We start from the raw sequence: 21,667 nt of genomic DNA, 5'->3' as shown, positions 1-21,667 counted from the left end.
GGATATTAGAAAGAGTGATCGATATAACTATAAAGCTCTTAACTAAACCTTGTATACTAATAATGTATTAACAACACACCGAGCTATAACTATATATATATATATATATATATATATATATATATATATATATATATATATATATGTATATATCATGAATTGAAAAAAAAACGATAAAGTGCTTAGTTTGTAGATTTTACAAGAGCTAATATAATGTCTTTTAATTCAAAACTACATTACAGGGTTTGTGCTGGAGTTTAATCGGTCTGGAATACCTTAGGGAATTTTCAGTTTGGTAATCAAAATCTTGGACTACTGACTGGCGCTGAAGATTAAACCAATCGAACAATGGATAGATTTTTGTTTTTAATAAAATACTCATATAAACACTGAAATGATGAAAACTAAGATTGGAAAATTTACAAAATTTATTGACTCATCAAGTGTTCAAGTAAGGAATATAGACAGTGATCCTTAATTCATGGATTTTCAAAAATAAGTCCTCTCATCAGAAGGAGCGGCTGAATGAAATAACAAATCATTGGCTAACATAAATTTTTTAAAATTGCAAACAAGACAATTTTTGAACATGTAAAATATTTTATCATTTAATATGAAAAATATGTTACATGTTAAAATTTAACACGTGAAAAACTTCTTTTTGCTTATAAATTTTCTAATTTTAAATTTATGTTAGCAAGTAATTTATTTTATTGGGTCTTGCCTTCTGATAAGAAAAGTTTATTTTTGAAAATCCATGGCTTAAGATTAGTTTTTTTTTTTAATATATTTCTTGCTTGGACACTTAATAATTTCATAAATTTGGTAACTTTTCCAATTTTATTTTTCATCCTTTCAATATTTCTTATATTAATACTCTATTTACAATATCGAACCTTTTATATTCATGATAGGATCTAATATAATTATTTTACATTTTTATATTATCCAATTCTGTATAATTACAAATTAGGGTTATATGATAATGTGATTTAATGTCAATTTCAAAGCAAAACAAAATCTTATACACGTTTCTGAAAAGTATTTACAGCGTATTTGGACAAGATGTTTTTATATATAAGTGTTTATCTTCAGAAATAGGTGCAAGAATCCAGGTGAAAAATATTTCAGATAAGTATTAGAGTGTTAGTTGTGACATAGAAGTAATTTATTATATAAAGGGCAGGTGCTTGTATGTATGCATGTGTTTGTATGCCAAGCTACAATAAAAAAAATCCCAAAACAAACACTCACATGTTGTCATATTCCTGGATGAATAATATCTAAAATAAAGATATAAAAAATTAATTGTTGGAGGAGGGATGTCAACTGGACCAGGTTTCGTCGGGCTGGGAAGGCGCTTTTTTTTTTCAGCCATTTCCAATGTTATCTATTACATAAAGGAGAGGTGAATAACTTATATTGTTATGAATTTCAATACATTAAAACCAGAGAGAAGAATGGAATAAGTAGAGACGAAAGAAGACCGTAGAAAAAACAAGGAAAGAAAGATAAATGGATTAGGAGAGGTAGATAGATAGGATTTTTAATATAAAGATGTTCACACACTTTTTAATGTCTTATATTTTGTGTTTTGTACAGCTCCGAGTAACGCCGGGTAGCATTGCTAGTACAAGCTAAAAAAAATCAAATGTCCAGAAAAAAGTTGGATGCACATCAAAATGCACATTATGTAAAAGCCCTTCAGAAATTTAGGCAGTCAAAATAATTTAAGAAATTATTAAAAAGAAAATCTTGATGTAAAATAAAAAAAAAAGAAAATTAACTGCGTTTATAATAATGCTGCTGTTGATTTTTATTGTCCATCATTATTAATCAGATGATTTTATTGTTGGCATTTGTTTTCCCTATATCTTTTTAGTTAGAATTCTTTTTATAAAGACATTGGTTACTTACAGGAGGGAGCACGTGAAGGTTGTCAACATCCCTAAGTGAAAGTGTTACTGTGGAACAGACTGGATTCGAACTTGGCACCCCAGGTTGTCACTCCATTTCATGAAAAAAGGAATTACACATGAAAGTATATGCATATTATTATCGGCAGCAGCAGGGAGATGAAGATCTTCATCTCCCTGCTGCTGCCGATAATAATATGCATATACTTTCATGTGTAATTCCTTTTTTTCACTATTTTTTTTTTTTTTTTTTTTGAGAATGAGATCGTTCAATCACTGAAGATGAAATATACAAAATTGTTTAGTATTTGTTGTCACTGTCCGACAAAAATTTTAGATGTATTCATTTTTATAATAAATTGTTCCAAAATTGAATAAACTCTCATAAACAAAAGTGCTAGTAACGGTTCAGAAAAACCTGGAAAAGAGACTAGGAGAAATTGGAATTAAAGAGAAGATTAACATCATATCAGGTAGACACTGATAAAAAAGCTGAAATATTAAGGAAAATCTGTGAGTGCAGAAACCAACCAACATAGCAAGATAAGTTGAAATATAAATAGAATAAAACAGAAAGTAAATTACATAAATTCAAGAAAAGAGAAATTGCTAGAAATTCTATAATCTGATAGCCATATCTTTCCCCTCCCTAAAAAACTGATGGCACTAGACTCGTTTAGCATCACACATAGGTCATGAAATACCAAGAAGGATGGAAAGACCAATCAAAATCATACTTTACTCTTATCCATGGGAGAAGCTTTGTTTTTAATTGTATATCTGTTCAGAGGGACATGCACCATAAATATAGCATACCTTTGATAATAATCACAATGCGTCTAAATATTTAAGAATTTGATTTGTATTGGTTTTCGAAGATTCACAAAATTCAAATTGATTAAAAACAATGTTTTTTTATCTGGAAAAATTAGCAATACAACTTGTATCAATCATTTTTCTAATGCTACTTATGTCTTTTGTTTTAGAACCACATGTGTGTGTTCAGTCCAGTCCAAGCTGGCAGGAAAATCTTCAAATGGAATCTCTTTATCTGGTCAGAAGATGCACCAGAAAAGTTAAGTCAACTACAAGTCCGAGCCTTTGGAACTGCTACAAGCGGTGAAATAATGGTAAGTAATCCTCTATTGAAAATGCAGTAATTATGTATTTGCACGGTTTGTAAATGGATAATGTATTCAAAAGTTGGCCATTAATTTGTTTTATTCACTGACAGTGAGAACACCTATCATGAAGAGAGGAAAGAGATCGCCCCTGAGTGGTGGACCATAGCTGGTGGCACCTCAACCACAGCAGGAGAAACCTCGGGCTGGTCCAGAGACAATGCTCTCCATGAGGAGGAGAGTGGAGAAAGACAGTGCTAGTGGGGCTAGACAGTCGGGGTGCTGCTTCGCAATTAAGGAGGGAGAATTAGACCATCTCTATCTTGAGGGGTAGAGATGAAGAAGAAAAAAAAAAAAAAACTGAAGTGAGAAAGTCTTGTCGACCCCTCCGCCCTTGTCGCCTGAGGCTTACAAGAAGGCCGAGGTTAACAACTCAGATTCCCCATGAGGAGGAGAGCAGAGAAAGACAGTGCAAAGTGTTGGTTAGACAATCAGTGCTGTTAACAATTAAGTGTGGAGAGTGTAGGCCATCTCTATTCCAAGAGTGGAGCAGAGATGAAGAATATACAACAGAACAATAAATATAGTGAAAATAAACTTTAAACTTGGCCGCTATAGTACACTTTAATGTTAGCCAAGAGGCCGAGAAACAACCTTAATTAATTTAAATTATCAGCTTGTTGTTCCTGAAGAAACATGCTTAAGAGTTACAATTCTAACTGAAGCAGTACACAATTTTTTTCCTTTTAAAATATTCATATTTAATGCCATAATTAAACTTCTATTGTGGATCAAGTGGGCTTTGCTTTTACCGCAAAGAAGAATGGGCAAATTTTTGCCAGTGAAATCTGTACAATATTTTATACCTCAAGCAGAAGATAATAATGAAACTGAAAGCAATATGAGAGTGTAAGACTGGGTAAAAATAAGAAAATTCAGGGTTAGGAATTGCCTTTAAGTTATCAGTTGTCCAAAGCTTTTAGGTACTTATCCAGAACCTGACCTGCAGTAGTGCTAGCATTTTCTGACAGTTTACAGTAAGCTGATGGAAAAAGCTGATGCAAACACTCACTCTCAGGCGATAATTTCTAAATGCTGAAAACAAAACTTTAACACATGAAGATAAGACTTACCGTTAGTTTAATTATATTTTTATTTTTTTTGTGAAAAAGATATTAAATTATTTTTTAAGGAAAAACCATCGACATAACTGAGCAAAAATCAAATGTTTTTTCTGTAAAGTATGTAAGAAGTTTTCTTTTCAAGAAAAATTTCAGAAAAAATAATTGGATGCGTCACAGTCATGATACAGAAGTCTTCCTGACCCCTAGCCGGATTAAAATTTTGGGCCGCAGATTTGCTGTCTTCATGAAAGCGTTGGTACAACAGACGGCGCTCTTAGTAAAACAAACAAATTATTGCAGTTAATTTCCAACTGAATTTGTCACAATCAAAATAGTTTCAGATGTATATTGATTGCGCTTATGTTCAGCTCGGTTTGAAATCAAAAGTCTACTGTTTTGATTATTTGGAAAAAAATCAAGTTTTATGGTTTTTTTCTTCTTTTTTTTACGTTTGTGGATAAAACAAAATTAAATTGACATTACAAAAGCTAACGATGCGCCTACACATGCCGGTCACGTGGCTGACTTTGCCAAAGCGCCGCCATTTTGTGTTTTTGTTTGAGTGGAAAAGCAATGTTCTGATACATACACCCACAGATGTCCATATTCTACGCGTGATGTTTTTGCACCTCCATGCATATTCCTCCATAACTGTATTTCTTTCTGTCAGTTGCATAGATTTTCACATGTTATTTTGCCTGTCAGTTTACTTTTCTGACAGAGATTACTGTAATTCACAGTCACTTTTACAACTATTTTTTTTATTGCTATGAATCAATTTCATTGAAATTTGTCGTCTGCTAAATTCTAACCGCTAATTGGCTAATTGCGTCAGCATCTTCCAGCTGCTTTTCGGCAGCTTACAGTAAATTGCTAAAAGATGATGATGCTACAGCAAGTTAGGTTCTGGATCAGTATCAGTTTTGTTTCCTCAATTTTAAACCCAAGTAAGCAAAATGTCACTTTATCATTCAATCAAATAACATGTTGCTTTCAAAGTTGGGTTTTGTTTCAGTTAAATTCGAATTATTCTACCCAGGTGTATAAATCGGTACCAGCCTTTCTGGGGAGGAGAACTAGTAACTGACTAACGTCCTGCCACAGGTTTCCTTGAGATCATTCATTTAATTTAATACTATAAAACCAGGCTTTCACACTACTTCTATTGCCGTGGCAATGCAAATTCATGGATTGAGGATTACTTTATTTTACTATTCAAGACAATATTAAAAGTTTATTTATTTTCTTGGATGTTTCATATTCATCTATTAATCTAATTTCATCTTTATAACTTGAATTAAAAATGGCATTATTATTATTATTAAAATTATTTTTTTTTATATATAACGGCTTGCATTAAAGTTTTAAATGCAAAATCGCCTGTTCCTTCTTTCATATGATTATTTCAATTATCAATACTTATCATAGACATTCCACTACAAAATCTATTTAACAATACTGCCAGGCACATAAAGTGCCTTCATGTAAAAATTCATAAAAATCGGCCCAGCTGTTTTCAAGACCATAGGGAACAACTCGCACACACACACATATGAACTAAGTTTCTTTTATATAAAAGTGTATACATTTGGATAATTGATTTATGGTAGCATTAGGATGATTCGAATTGTAATGCATAAAGTGTAGTGTTTGAGTAGATGGATGGAATACTTAGTAGGTACACATAGTAAAATCTAATGTTACTTTCTAAGAAGTTTTTTTTTATTTTCTTGTTGATATCTACAGTTATCTTCTTTACAGTTTAGAAAGTAATATATGATACCTTTACAATATATATATATATATATATATATATATATATATATATATATATATATATATATATATATATATATGTGTGTGTGTGTGATTGTCGATTTATTCATTTTTATAAGCGATTCTGTGGGGTTTTTTTCACTCCCTGAGTGCTTTAAAAGGAGAGGTTATCTGCCCTTTGATTATAGTCTAGTCGCCCCCACATTTTTGGGATGTATTATTTTTAATTAATTTATTATTAAAATATTTATTAAATGGTTTTACTAAATATTTTTTTTATAGATAACTTAATTTTATGCACGTAAAAATATTTACTAAGTATTTAAATAATAAATTATATATATATATATATAGCCTTTAAGATTTGAAAAAAAAAATCACTCGACCGCCGGTCGAGTGTGAGGGAAAATTTGCTTGCCCAAAAATATTTTTACTCGTTCAACTTTGTCTTTGTTTCAGTCAATAATAGTAAATAATTTTACAACATTTCAAGAAATTACCGTGTATATAATCTAACAAGGAAATATTTGTTTAATTCTTGTAAATCAACTATTTTATTACTACAAACATTCCAGTAAATATTCAACTAAACGTTAAAATACAACACCAGTTTCTTTATATAGCATCATTCATATTATTGTTCCATAGAAATAAGAATCATTTCTTCGGATGCTGATACGTAGTATCAAAATGACAATTGAAATATAAATAATTCAAGACTGTGTTTATTGGTACCGTTAGAAAACGAATATATCTAACTTTATACACAAAGAAAACAATGTAACATCACACCCTTGAAATAAATGTATTTTAAAATGCAAAGTCTTAGAGATTCATTTTTTCATTAAAACATTTCAATATGAAGTCTCTAATTACAAAATATTCTAAAACACACAATCATCCCAGCAGCTCAAAAGAATGAGAAATAGTTACTTACAATAATTACTGAAAAAATTCGAAGCAAGATCATAATAAAATTTCTTTTTTTTTTTACATGGGGGTCACCACTTATCAAGGCCCAAAGGCCACTCAGGGATAAGGGTCATTGCATGTACAGTAATCAATGAGATAGTATTGTAGTAATCATTAGTATTGGGGGTTTTGATAGAGTGTCTTACTTAAGGGGGCGGTTTGTCAGGAGTTTGTTTATGTTGGACTTGAAGACGTCCAAGTTGTAGTCAGGTGGGAAACAGGCAAGCGTGAGAGTTCCACAGCCATGCAGTTCTAAGAAAGAAGCTTTGCTCATGGAATCTACGTTTGATTTAGGCATAGATAAAGAGTGGGGAAAATTATTGACAGTAGTTTCAGCCAGACGGGTGTTTCTCGTGAAAGATTGGCGAGAGGGGAACGAGGGATTGGAGCTCAGACGAGCACCTGCAATGGAAATAACGATAAAACAAAGACAGGCTTGCAACATCTCTTCTGTGGGAGAGAGGTTGCAGGGAAGAGAAAAAGGCCTCTCCCACATAACCACGAAGCCTATTTTATACTCTGTCAAGGCAGGATAGACTGTTTTTAGCAGCCCCTGTCCAGATGTGGAAGCAGTACTCCATCCTTGGACGTACTTGGCTTTCATACAGATAGAGAATTGCATCAGTAGTGAGATATCTTCTGGAGCGGTAGAAGGATCCCACTATTTTCCCAGCGTCCCTGGCAACAGATTTGATGTACGTGTTCCATTTCAGATCAGGATTAAAGGTCAAACCCATAAGCTTGTCAAAACATGGAGCCTCCCCAAGACGAGAGCCATCCATTTCAATTGATGCTAGATGGGGATCAGAGCATTGATGATGTAAAGATAGAAGCTTGGTTTTAGATGCATAAAAAGTAACCAGCCACCTCTTCCCCCATTGTACCATGCGCTCAAGATCTGAGGCAAGAGAATTAGAGAGAACGTTGTCGTTTACAGCCTATGATGTGTTGCCATAGATAGTTGTGTCATCAGCATAGATGTCAACGAATGATTTAAGTATGTGTTTTGGGAGATCATTGATGTAGATCAGGAAGAGAGTTGGGCCCAGGATGGACACTTGGGGGACTCCAGCATTTATATTGCAGGCCTCTGATTTCTGCCCATCAACCACTACTCCTATGAGCCAATCAGAAAGAAATGATTTAATGATTGAGAAAACATTTCCAGTAATACCGTAGCTGAGAGTCTTGTGAAGTAGGCCCTTATGCCATACCTTATCGAAGACCTTCGATATGTCAAGAGAAATTGCCCTGGAAAGAAAACCTTTGTCAAGAGATTCACTAATCCTATGTGATGTAACCGTTAGCACATCTGCTATAGATCTTGCAGAGCGGAAACCATACTGCATGTCACTAAGAAGGTTGTTTCTGTTGAAGTATTGACTACTTCTTTATTTAATATGGATTCCAACAACTTACTCATGCAACTTATTGGTCTGTACTGAGAAGGAGATGACTTTTCACCTGAATTCTTAGGCAACGCTTAAACAGTTTCGTAAGTATGGGGGCAACTTCTGGTTAGAGCTTTTTCAGTACTATAACTGGAATGCCGTCAGGGCCAGTTGCTTTGCTGGAATCAAGTTTCTTGATTAGCTTGTCAAATAGCAAATAGTATCCTGAACGGAAACGTGCGTTCTATCCCAACCATTATCAATGGTCCAGAGGTCATCTCGTCAGCATCCGACAAGGCCAAACTATTTGCCAAGAACTTTGCAGCAAATTCTACCCTATGCGACAAAGGCCATCAACTCACTGTATTTCCTCCTACAACACGCAACACGCTAGGTAACATACAAATATGCGTGCGTGAGGTCGCCAAGCTAATCAAGAACCTTGATTCCTGTAAAGCAACTGGCCCTGACGGTATTCCAATTACAATATTAAAAATCTACAACCAGAAATTGCCCCCATACTTACAAAACCGTTTAAATGTTGCCTTAAGAGAAGTGCTTTCCAACACCCTGGAAAACCTCATCAGTATGCCCTGTATTTAAGAGTTCGGTGATAAGTCATCTCCCTTTCAATACAGACCAATAAGTCTCCTGAGTGTCATGAGTAAGTTGCTGGAATCCATATTAGAGAAGTAGGCAACCACTTCAGCAGAAATAATCTTCTTAGTGACACGTAATATGGCTTCCATTCTGTTAGATCTACAGCTGGCCTGCTAACAGTTATATAACATAGAATTAGCGAATCTCTTGACAAAGGCTTCATTTCTAGGGCAATTGTTCTTGACATATCAAAGGCCTTCGATAAGGTATGGCATAAAGGCCTACTTCACAAGTATCCAGCTATGGTATAACTGGAAATGTTTTCTCTATCATTAAATCATTTCTCCCTGATAGGCTCATAAGAGTAGTGGTTGATGGGCAGAAATCAGAGGCCCACAGTATTAATGCTGGAGTCCCCCAGGTGTCCATCCTGGGCCCAACTCTCTTCCTGATCTACATCAATGATCTCCCAAAACACATACTAAAATCATTCATTGACATCTATGCTGATGACACAACTATCTATGGCAACACATCAAAGGCAGTAAATGGCAACGATTCTCTCTCCTCAGATCTTGAGCGCGTGGTTCAGTGGGGGAAGAGGTGGCTGGTTACCTTTAATGCATCTAAGACCAAGCTCCTATCATTACATCATAAACGTTCTGATTCCCATCTGGCATCGATTGAAATGAATGGCTCTCGTCTAGGGGAGGCCCCATGTTTTGATAAGCTTCTGGGTTTGACGTTTACTCCTGATCTGAAATGAAACACGTACATCAAGTCTGTTGCCAAGGTCGCTGAGAAAATAGTGGGATCCTTCTACCGTTCCAGAAGATATCTCACTACTGATGCAATTCTCTATCTGTATAAAAGCCAAATATGTCCAAGGATGGAGTACTGCTTCCACATCTGGGCAGGAGCTGCTAAAAACAGTCTATCCTGCCTTGACAGAGTACAAAATAGACTCCGTGGCTTGGATGGGGATGACCTTTTCTCTTCCCTGCAACCTCTCTCCCACAGAAGAGACGTTGCGTGCCTGTCTCTGTTTTATCATTATTTCCATGGCAAGTGCTCGTCTGAGCTCCAATTTCTGCCCCGCCCCTGCCAATCTTTCACGAAAAACACCTGACTAGCTGAAACCACTGTCAATAATTTTCCCCACTCCTTATCCATGCCTAAATCAAAACGTAGATTCCATGAACAAAGCTCCTTTCTCAGAACTGCACAGCTGTGGAACTCTCTGTTGCTTGACTGTCCCCCCCCCCGAATTCAACTTGGATGTCTTCAAGTCCAACATAAACAAATTCCTAATGAACTGCCCCCTTAAGTAATGACACCTTATCAAATCCCCAATACTAACTATTACTACGATACTACCCCACTGATTAGTGTACACACAATAACCCTTATCCCGGAATGGCTCCTGGGCCTTGATGAGCGGTGACCCCCATATAATAAAAAAAAAAAAAAAGGAAAGCTTGGCGACCTTATGCACAGATATTTGTATGTTGCATAGCGTGTTGTCTGTTATAGGAGGAAATACAGGGAGTTGATGGTCATTGTCGCATAGAATAGCTGCAAAGTTCTTGGCAAATAGTTTGGCCTTGTCTGATGCTGACGAGATGACCTCAGGTCCATTGATGATAGTTGGGATAGAACGCACGTTTCTGTTCAAGATTCTGTTTGCTATTTGCCAGAACTGGTGGGAACTAAGCCGCTGCTCAGCTACTTTGGATTTAACAAACTGAGCATATAGCTCTCTTGCATGTTTAATTACTCTTTTACAGTGGTTGCTGGCAGTCCTGAAAGCAGCTTTAGTCTCAGTACATCTATTACGTTGCTAGCTATGGAAAAAGTGATTTCTGTGCGTGATGGCAGCAGCACATTCTGGAGAGAACCATGGCTGGCTGTTAGGTTTTTGTTGGAATTTTTTAAATGGTATGAATCGGTCTATGCCTACAAGTAACCATTCGGTCAGCTCTGATACTATAGAGGACATATCCATTTTAAACATGGAATGCAGAGGTAGGTCAGATATGAATGTACGGAAGCTATCCCAGTCAGCCATAGAGTATCGATATACAGTACAGTGGACAGGTACGTCTGAAGACTTATTGCATTTCATTTTTATCTTAACTGCTACAACAGAGTGGTCAGAGGATCCCAGAGGAGATAGAACGGAACATGAACACAGCTCAGGGTAAGTTGTAAGGAAAAGGTCTAGAAGACTTGCATATTGACCGGGTGTATTGGGCACACGGGTGGGTTCGTGAACAATCTGAGTGAGTTCATAGGCAATGGCAAAATCATGACAAAACCTCCCCTCGTCATCGGTTTTATTTGAGTGGGTCAGCCATTCCACATTATGGACATTGAAGTCACCGCAAATGTGAATTTTAGCCGAAGGATGAGCAGACAGGATGTGGTCAATCTTTTCAGATATGCTCTTAAAGATAGTAACTCCACTGTTGTGGGGGCGATAGAGGGCAAATATAAATGCAGTGGTGTAAGCTAGTGCAACCCGGAAGCACATATAAGGTAAATTAGGGTCTTCTCTGGAGATATCCCTACCACATGGTAAGCCATATTTTATGTAGGCACATATTCCATGCCCATGGCGATCGTGGGGGTCAGATTTAACTGTTAAGTTGGAGTTTTCTTTTAATTATGAATCCATCTAGAGAAGTGGTTGGCCCTATGCCAGTTTCACTTAGAAAGAATATGTCCGGTTTCGTCTCCTGTAATTGTGTTTCAACCTCTGGAAGGTTGGAACGTAGACCCCTTATGTTGGAGAAGGAGACTTGGTAGTAGGGGTCTACGTTGGAGGATGGGGTTCTTGGTTTATTCGTGTTTCGTTTTTGGAGATTTGTCATGATTGTTGAGGTTTTGGGGTTTGTGGAGCAGGTCGGTAGACTTGGTTGGAGCAGGACAGAGAGGGAAAATAAGAGAGAAAAAGACAAGAAATTTTTTTTTTTGTCTTTTTTTGTTTTGTGGCACATGATAAGGTAAAGCCGTTACAATTACCCACTAGTATGGCATCAGGAGGCCCCACCAGAAGCTACTGTATGGTCCAGAATCCATTCCCCAAATGGCAATACAGCAGCCCCGGTACTTTGCACCTGCTGATAGGACAGCCTCCTTAATGGTTAATCTAAGGTTCAGGTCCCTGACTATCAGGCAGGTAAGCCAGCTCAGATGAAACGTTTACCTCCAGCACCCTTACTAGTGACATGACCACAAGGATAGACATAGAAACAGAAATTTTCCGGCATCTCAGGCTACTCTTTACAAAGTACTACCGACCTGGAAAGCAGCTTTTTCTTTGCCCTTTGTCAAAAAAATCATTCATTGGAAATGAGGACTGAAGGACAAAAAAGGAGTATCCAGAAATACTGGAGCTGCCAATAACACATCCACATGCATTGTCTACTGTCCATTGGGGGGAAAAAATAAAATAAATAAATAAATTAAATAAAATAAAAGGTGAGAAGGACTTATTAATATCTACTTAGTATAAGTCTGTTGCCCCATTCCCGGCTTAGGGTAGTACTTGATGATAGCCTCCTCTCCCATGTTAATGCATGGATACTTTTTTTTTTTTGCCTTTATCTAGGTCGAGCTGGGATGTTAATCGTTCCAGCTCCACCCCATAATAAATATGCTACAATGGAACTTTTATCAAATTGAAAAAGTCTGGTTGTTTAGAAAGCCGGTTGAGAAGTAATATCTTTAGGGTTATGTATTAACTTTAGCTAGAAGTAATGTATACTTTAGAAGAAAAAAAAAAAGGGAAAAAAAAAGCCGGATTTTTTTGAGTTCAGATAATAGGCAAATATAATTTGGGAAATGTTCAATTTTATGGGAGACTTTTTTTTCTTTTTTCGTTTTAAATATAAGAAAAAGTATTTGTTAATAATAGTATTTTTGACAAAAAAGATTTAGGAGAAAGATAAGAAAACAAGACAAATATTCAGGATTAAAGTCAAACCTGTGAAGGAAAAAGAGAAAAAATAAAAACTGAAAAACTAAACATGTTAGTGTTTTTAGATTAATAGGCGGCAAAAGTTACGAACAAAAAACTTTCTTAGCTTTTGGGACCGTAGAGTTCGACTTAGCTTGGAGGGGATAGCTTAAAGAGGACGAATGCCAGCCAGTTAGTCTGCTTTTATGTCGATATTTAAACGGTATGTTGGGTGGCGATGGTCGGGGGGGGGGGGCGAATTTTGATGAGTTTTGTATTTTTATTTATTTCTTTTAGATTCAACATTGAATTATCTATCTAATGCCAGAATGTTCGACCACCCCATAATAAATATGCTATAATGGAACTTTTATCAAATTGAGAAAGTCTGGTTATTTTTAACTCGTTTAAAAAGCTGGATAAGAAGTAATACCTTTAGGGTTATGTATTAACTTTAGCTAGAAGTAATGCATACTTTAGAAGAAAAAAAGAAAAAAAAAGCCGCGTGTTTTTGAGTTCAGATAATATGCAAATATAATTTGGGAAATGTTCAATTTCAAAATGGACATTTAGGATCATATAGCATTGAACATTTCAGCGAAATTTATATAGATAAACCTAGTAATTAAATAGATTTGTTAATGAAACAATAAAGGTTTTTTATACATTTATCCTATATTTTTATTTTTTACAAGGCAAGTCGAAATATTATTTGATGTATAACATGTTACTAATAATCAGCCATCTTGATATTTTTATGTGTTTACATTTTTATAATTCATGTCCAGATTTGTTTATATCCTGATACATTTCTATCGTCCCTGGAATAAATAATGTTTGTTTACGAAGAAACAAAACTGAAGCGAAAACTGATTACTTACTTGTTGTATAATTTAATTTTCGGTGCGTGCTTGACGGAACGATTGCGTTTTTTTCCTCTTTCAAATGTTTGTCTTTACTTTTGTAAGATGAAGTGTATGTAGTTGTAGCGTCGAACAATTTTTCCAAATGAATTTCAAAATCAGAGAGCTAAATCAAGGCGACATTTTGACTACAAGCCAAATGTGTAAATTTGACCTCTTGTTGACCTTTAGCGTGACCACTCTTTTTTCGATACGATATTCCAATGGTCTCACAGCTAGAGATGACAGAATTCACAAATGATGAGACATAGGTCATTCTAAGTCACGAATATTTGAAGGTCATAAAATAAATGAGTTTTTCCGTTTCTTTATTTAAAGAAATTGTATCAACTTGCGGGCGAGTGATTTACGACTTTTAGTCACACCAAAAAATTTTCAATGGACTGTGGCGACCGGTCGTGTAAAGTCTCAAAGGCTGTACCATCCTATATATTTACAAATCCACAATTCGCTTATGTGAATTGTTGATGAGCTGGTTCCTCTACCAAGTAGTCTTTCACTCCTAGACAGGATTCAAAAAAAGTCTCAAATCTAATAGGTCCTGCATTATTGGCCAAGTATAAACAGCTGTCCCATTGCTGCAATATCGCATTCCTGTGTTTGTTTTACAAATACTTTAATGGAATATGATCTGATGAACTAATAACACTTGGCCACCCTCGACGTACATACCCTGACTAACCCAATAAGTAGCAAAATCCAATCCTTTCACTGTTTAGGTCCCTAGATACCAGAAAGTCTTCTTCTTTTATATTTTATTCCTCCTGACTGCTAGACTTTGGAATTCCCTCCCTGTTTCTTCTTTCCATGACTGTATTAAATTGCAGAAGTTTAAATGTAATGTGAACAGACACCTCACTGCTCAATTCCCCAACGCAAGCCATATTTTAGTCAAAATAACAGCTTATAGACTTTAATGTTTTGTTTTGTTATACCAAGTTTCACTGCCGATGTAAACAGTTGAAATAAAAATTCAGCCAGAAAAATATAATCACCATCTACACCAATCGAAAAATAAGCTAGTTAAAGAAAAAAGATAAATCAAGTTCATAAAAATGTCTTTTTTTTTAACTAGAAAATCATGAAAAAATTATTTTTTCTGAACAAGCATATTTCTCTTTGTTCATAAGATGGCGACTATAATGTTCTGCCCAACTTCTTTGTTTAGATGAAGTTACATAAAATTGTAAAGGATGTAATTTTTAAGGTTATTTTCATAATCTTGTATTCTGTATAGAAAGGTACATTTGTGTGATTTTATATTAATCTCTAATATATGTGTGTATACGTGCGTTTTATCTATAAACGGAAAGGTTACAGAATCTACATAAAAACTAAAAGTGTATTCATATGCAATTTTTTAAGGGAGACAACGGAAGTGATCTTCTTTAAGGAAGATAATGGAAGTGGACTACAAGGTTTACAAAGGGTAGAAACCACTTTTTAAACTCCAAAGGTGTACTATTTTGATGAATAATATCCTAAATAACACAATGGAAGTCATCCCAAATCTCTATGTGGCCACCTGTGTGTCAGACATCTACATGCCCTTCTAAGGGATTTATGAGTAGAGAATACGCTTAAAACATCAAATACATATATCTGTTCCTAATAAAATCTAAATCGTTGCTTCTATACAGGAATGTACAAAGGGAGGTGGTGCTAGAGGTGCCTAAGCACCTGTTCCTTTTACTCCTATTTTAAAAGTGCTATTTTCAGAGAAATGTATTATAGGGCTGTGCTTCACCGTTAATATATTTTTGCCGTTTTTTTTCACTTGAGCATCTACCCTAGAAAAATTCTCTGCACGTCACTACTTCTATGCTATACAAACGAAAAAAATATTGAATTTCAAGTGAAACAAATGGTAAGATATCCAAAAATTAGAAAAAACGATAAGGTAGAAAAATAATTATTAATGAAAAAGAAATTTTAGAAAGGAAGTGAAATCACTATATTATGCTTACTAAAAAAAAATAAGTTGACAAGGGAGATAATTAAGTTCCGTTGCTTACGTTGCGTGACGAATGTAATTCATTTATTCCTCCATATAAACTTTATGGAAAACAGTTTTCCATGAACAATTTTTTCTATCCTATCGTTTTTTCTAAATTTTGGATACGTTACTATTTATGATATGACAATTACGTAGGAACCTTTTGTTTTACTTGAAATTCAATATTTTTTCGTTTGTATAATACTAGTAGTTCAGCCCGGCTCTGCTTGGGCCCTATGTATTGTTCATAACTTTGTGTGCATATATATATATACATATATATAAAATATATTTTAGTCATCGACATACAGACCTGTTTCGTTGTTTCACAACTCATCAGTGCCGCTAGACTAACACCTATCCCAAGCCGAGGATCGAACCTAGAACCGTCGTGATGACAGTCGGCAGTTCTAACCCCCTGACTACGGAATCGGTGGCCGAAATTAATCTGTCCGAATGTCTATTTAAATAAACATCCGTCCGCCACTTGTAGAGGGCTCAAACGTTTGTTTGTAAACAAACCGCGAGCTTCGCATTTTTCAGCTAAATAAGTAGCGAGTAAGATAATTTACGATAGTGCTCTACATAAGAGGGGGGCTTTATAAAATATATTTTAGTCATCGACATACAGACCTGTTTCGTTGTTTCACAACTCATCAGTGCCGCTAGACTAACACCTATCCCAAGCCGAGGATCGAACCTAGAACCGTCGTGATGACAGTCGGCAGTTCTAACCCCCTGACTACGGAATCAGTGGCCGAAATTAATCTGTCCGAATGTCTATTTAAATAAACATCCGTCTGCCACTCGTAGAGGGCTCAAACGTTTGTTTGTAAACAAACCGCGAGCTTCGCATTTTTCAGCTAAATAAGTAGCGAGTAAGATAATTTACGATAGTGCTCTACCCAAGAGGGGGGCTTTATAAAATATATTTTAGTCATCGACATACAGACCTGTTTCGTTGTTTCACAACTCATCAGTGCCGCTAGACTAACACCTATCCCAAGCCGAGGATCGAACCTAGAACCGTCGTGATGACAGTCGGCAGTTCTAACCCCCTGACTACGGAATCGGTGGCCGAAATTAATCTGTCCGAATGTCTATTTAAATAAACATCCGTCTGCCACTCGTAGAGGGCTCAAACGTTTGTTTGTAAACAAACCGCGAGCTTCGCATTTTTCAGCTAAATAAGTAGCGAGTAAGATAATTTACGATAGTGCTCTACCCAAGAGGGGGGCTTTATAAAATATATTTTAGTCATCGACATACAGACCTGTTTCGTTGTTTCACAACTCATCAGTGCCGCTAGACTAACACCTATCCCAAGCCGAGGATCGAACCTAGAACCGTCGTGATGACAGTCGGCAGTTCTAACCCCCTGACTACGGAATCGGTGGCCGAAATTAATCTGTCCGAATGTCTCTTTAAATAAACATCCGTCCGCCACTTGTAGAGGGCTCAAACGTTTGTTTGTAAACAAACCGCGAGCTTCGCATTTTTCAGCTAAATAAGTAGCAAGTAAGATAATTTACGATAGTGCTCTACCCAAGAGGGGGGATATATCATGTCCAGGTAACCTACATCTAAAATTTCAAGTGTTTAGACCCAAAATTGGTAGGAATTTGGTAGAGTCTGCAAAGGTTAACTCTTTCAACTTTGACCTCTTGGCAGCTAAAATTTCCCCCCAAAACTGATTAAAATCTTGCTGCATGTCTGAATACCCTTTATGTAAAATGTCCAATATTTAAACCCAAAATTAGCATAATAGTTCGCTAGAGACCGCAAAGGTAAAATCTTTTTAACTTTGACCCTTTGGCAGTCAAATTTTAGGCCAAACACCGATTTAAAAGCTTGCCCTATGTATGAATACAGTTTATGTAAAATTTCAAATGTTTACACCAAAAATTAGCTGAGTAATTTGGTAGAGACTGCAGAGTTCAATTTTTTTTTTAACTTTAACTCTAATTTTGACACCTTAACATTTATTGTTTTGGGATCAACTCAAGTTAAAAAGTTTGATTCATGTCCAAGTAATCTACATATAAAATTTCAAGTGTTTAGACCCAAAATTAGCAGAGGAGTTTGGTAGAGTTCGTTGAACGTTGACTCTTGGACAGCCAAATTTCTGGCCAAAAACTGATTAAAAAGATTTTCCCAAATCTCAATAGCCCTTATGTCAAATTTCGAGTCTGTAAACTGAAAATTGACAGAGTAGTTTGGTAGGGAAATGTTCACACACACAGACAGACAATTTCACTTTTATAGATATATAGATAGACGCACCTCTAAAACATATGGATGAAACACCAATTCAAAGAGTTTTCCAAAATTTCAGTTTCCTCCGAACATCTTTGAGGGCAAAACGGGTAGGAAAAAAAAAAAAAAAAAAAAAAAATGTTATGAATACAGTGAAATAGAAGTAGTGTAACTCATTCTATCTGGATCAACGTCAGCTCTTCCGTCCAGCTTTTTTATAAGTGCATTGTTATGATCGTTCTAGGAAATATTCTTAGTATCACAATAACAGAAAGGTTAAAGTGTCATGTGGACTGGATGGATATATTCTTCACTGATACATTATTGGATAGTTAAGTGGATGAGACCTTATGTGACCTTTTCGCATTAACAGGGAAAGAATGGATTCAAGGCTAAGGTAGTATTTAATTATTTTTCAATAATAGGAAATCTAAGGTGTTTTTTGTTTTTGTATCTTTGTTTTTTATGTTTTTTTTAGGAAAAGAAGAAATCGTTTCAATCCATTTAGAGGTTGCTTCTAATCTTTTCCTGGTATTGATAGAATTAAAAAAAAATAACAATAATGACGGTACCTCTGGATCATTTCAGGTTTTGGAAGAAGACAAAAAGAATTACCCCCCCCTTATATATCTATAATATAAAGCTGTGTGTGTGTGTATGTCTGGTCACGAATAGGCTCCTATATGGTTGACTATTTTAAAAAACTGATTGCATATAATGATAGAAGATGTAGCGAGACATAGGAATGGGTATGTTTGATCTGGCAGAACGGTGGTTTATTAAAATTGTGGGGTCTGTGTTCGCGCCTGACCCACAAAGTATGGAAATAAGAAATTGAAAAATTACGTTTACAAGTGTTTTTGATGTAGATGTACATAAGAATACTTTGATAAGTATGTTTTAACTTAAATAGGGATGGTATAATAAAATTGTGGGATCTGTGTTCGCGCCTGGCCTCCATAGAATGGAAATAGGCACAAACTTTAATAAAGACTTTTCATATCTATCTGTGTAAGTATACTTTGATAATTATGTTTCAGTTTGAAGAAATATGGTATAATAAAATTATGGAGTGTTCGTTCGCACCTGACCTCCGTAGAATGGAAATATGTCACAAAGTTTAACAAGGTTTTTTAATATAGATCCACAGAATATTGTGATAAGTGTTTCAGTGTGAACAGGTATGGTATAATAAATTATGGGGTGTATCTATTTCATTTTTACTTTCATCATATTTTGCTTTGGTTTTGATACCCCCAAATTCGAAGCTATCTGTTTACAACCCTTCCTTTTCATACCCTATCATACTTTCATAAATCAGAGTCCATTTTCTGTAGGCTGTTTTTGAACCCAGTCAACAACGGGTACTTTTGCTTGTATATATATATATATATATATATATATTTAGCCAGTAGAGTTTAGTTTCCTAGAAGTACATCCAATGAAACAACATGTGTCTACCAAAGAGTGCTCAATGAGTAAACAGAGCAGGCATATGAAATTTATTTATACAAACATTGATGGCTACGTCTGTGCATACATGTTTCTGTAATCACCCTGCATTATTTTTCAAAACTGTTTTTGTTTCTTTGTTTTTCAATATTTCGTCGATATTATTTAGTAAGAGTGTTTAGCAGAAAAGCCAACAAACGACTACCCAAAAAAATATATATATACAAGAAATAAATGTTACCATAGTCAATAAAAGTTCAGTTCATGTTTTTTTTTGTTTTGTTTTGAAATAGTTTTTAAGGCTCTTTACTTGAACTAATTTCAGCGAACCGAAATTAAAACGAAATTTGAGGTGATAACTACTTAAATGAATTTTTATATAAACTACACATGCCATAATCGAATATTCCTCAAGCACAAAATAACAGAAAACTTTAAAATATGTTTATAAATATTCCTTATGTTGACACATCTCTGCTTCTGATGCATGTCCATGACAGCAGCTGCTTTCTTAGCATCTCACACCGTCAATATCTGCCATAAAAAAGAGATGAAACTTTCAGCTCATGAATGTATAATATCAGTCATCATAACAATGCAATTTGCAATCCCCTCTGATCCATTCAGTTGGAATAAAAAATTGGAAGCATTACTTTTGGAACGCCCCTTGTAACAAAGTCTGTCGTTTTGACTGAGAAGATGTGTATAGGAAAATGAAGTCTGGATGTGGTCATGACGCTGCAGCTTTTATGTTGATCCCTTTTTCATATCATTGTTTGTTAAATCTAATTTTCTGTATTAACTAGCAGTTCAGCCCAGTTTTGCTCAGGCCATATGTACTGTTCATAATTTTATGTGCATATGTATATATGTATTAAAAGTTTGACTCCTGTCCAGGTAACCTATTTCTAAAATTTAAAGTGTTTGGACTCAAAATTGGTGGAGGAGTTTGGTAGAGTTGTTAGAGAATGGAGAGAGAGAGAGAGAGAGAGAGAGAGAGAGAGAGAGAGAGAGAGAGAGAGAGAGAGGGGAGATGTGTGAGTTATAATGTAGACACGTTGACCGGAAGTCAAGATCAGCTGATTGGATTGCGTGTGAGTCATGTGATCAGGTTAGCTGAATCGAAGAGATTTGGTTGTGACTTGGACGAGAGTGGACGGCTTCACCGTTGTCTCCTCCCTTTCACTGGGAGGGGGGAACGAATGCTGACGTGGCAGAAATAAGACCTAGAAAAAAAAAAGCCGGCAAATTCACTTTCCAATCTTCTGTGAACAAACTGGAAGGTGAATAAAAAAAAAACTAAAGAACCAATTTCTTGTCTTGGTGTGAAATAAATCTTCGTCCCCAAAAACAGGTATCAAGTCTCCCTCGCAGACGAGAATTTCCAGATGGACCAACAAAATGGCAGAAGGTATGTTCAAATGACATGTCACATACATATTCACACTTAACAGCATATGAACATATGTAATAGAAAGACCACTAGACGATCACACACACAACGTCATTAACTCTGGTAAGATAATCAAACGCTCAATCTTTTATAAATAGGCACGTTTTAATATGTCATCTCCATTCCAATTTCAACCAATATACAACAAACGCTTATTTTATGACACGACAACGTAACAGAGTTTGCAAAGGTTAACTCTTTCGACTTTAACAACTTGGCAGCCAAATTTTCGCCGAAAAACTGATTAAAAAGCTTGCTGCATGTCTGAATACCCTTTATGTAAAAGTTTAAATGTTTGGACCCAAAATTGGTTGAATAGTTTTCTAGAGACCGCAAAGGTCAAATCTTTTGAGCTTTGACTCTTTGGCAGACAAATTTTCGGTCAAAAACCAATTAAAAAGCTTGCCTTATGGCTGAATACACTTCATGTGAAATTTCAAATGTTTAGACCAAAAAAATTGGCCGAGTAGTTTGGTAAAGACTGCAAAGGTCAATTTTTTAAAACTTTGGCCCTAATTTTGACCCGTTAACATTTATTGCTTCGGGCTCAAATCAAATTAAAAAGTTTGATCCATGTCCAAGTAACCTACACCAGAATTTCAAGTGTTTAGACCTAAAATTGGCGAAGTTTGATAGAGTTTTCAAAAGTCAAATCGTTGAATTTTGACCCCTTTACAGCCAAATTTCTGGCCGAAAACTAATTAAAAAGATTTTCCCAAATCTCAA

The 21,667-nt window shown here is 35.5% G+C and overlaps 1 protein-coding gene across 1 annotated transcript in view; it reads left to right on the top strand.

The window, feature by feature from the left end:
• The window catches only part of LOC145292193 (cilia- and flagella-associated protein 65-like), a 2,765,874-nt gene that overhangs the window by 1,397,420 nt on the left and 1,346,787 nt on the right, over nucleotides 1-21,667 (top strand). The window contains exon 23 of the mRNA XM_080138498.1: nucleotides 2,903-3,046. Coding sequence (XP_079994624.1) covers nucleotides 2,903-3,046 — 144 coding nt within the window. The remainder of the gene's footprint in view (nucleotides 1-2,902; nucleotides 3,047-21,667) is intronic.

This window comes from Euprymna scolopes, chromosome 13 (assembly GCF_053919585.1).
Source record: "Euprymna scolopes isolate OS-2025 chromosome 13, ASM5391958v1, whole genome shotgun sequence".
In the NCBI taxonomy this organism is placed as follows: Eukaryota; Metazoa; Mollusca; class Cephalopoda; order Sepiida; family Sepiolidae; genus Euprymna; species Euprymna scolopes.
The sequence above is the reverse complement of the archived record's forward strand: the minus strand, read 5'-3'. Positions and strand labels throughout refer to the sequence as shown.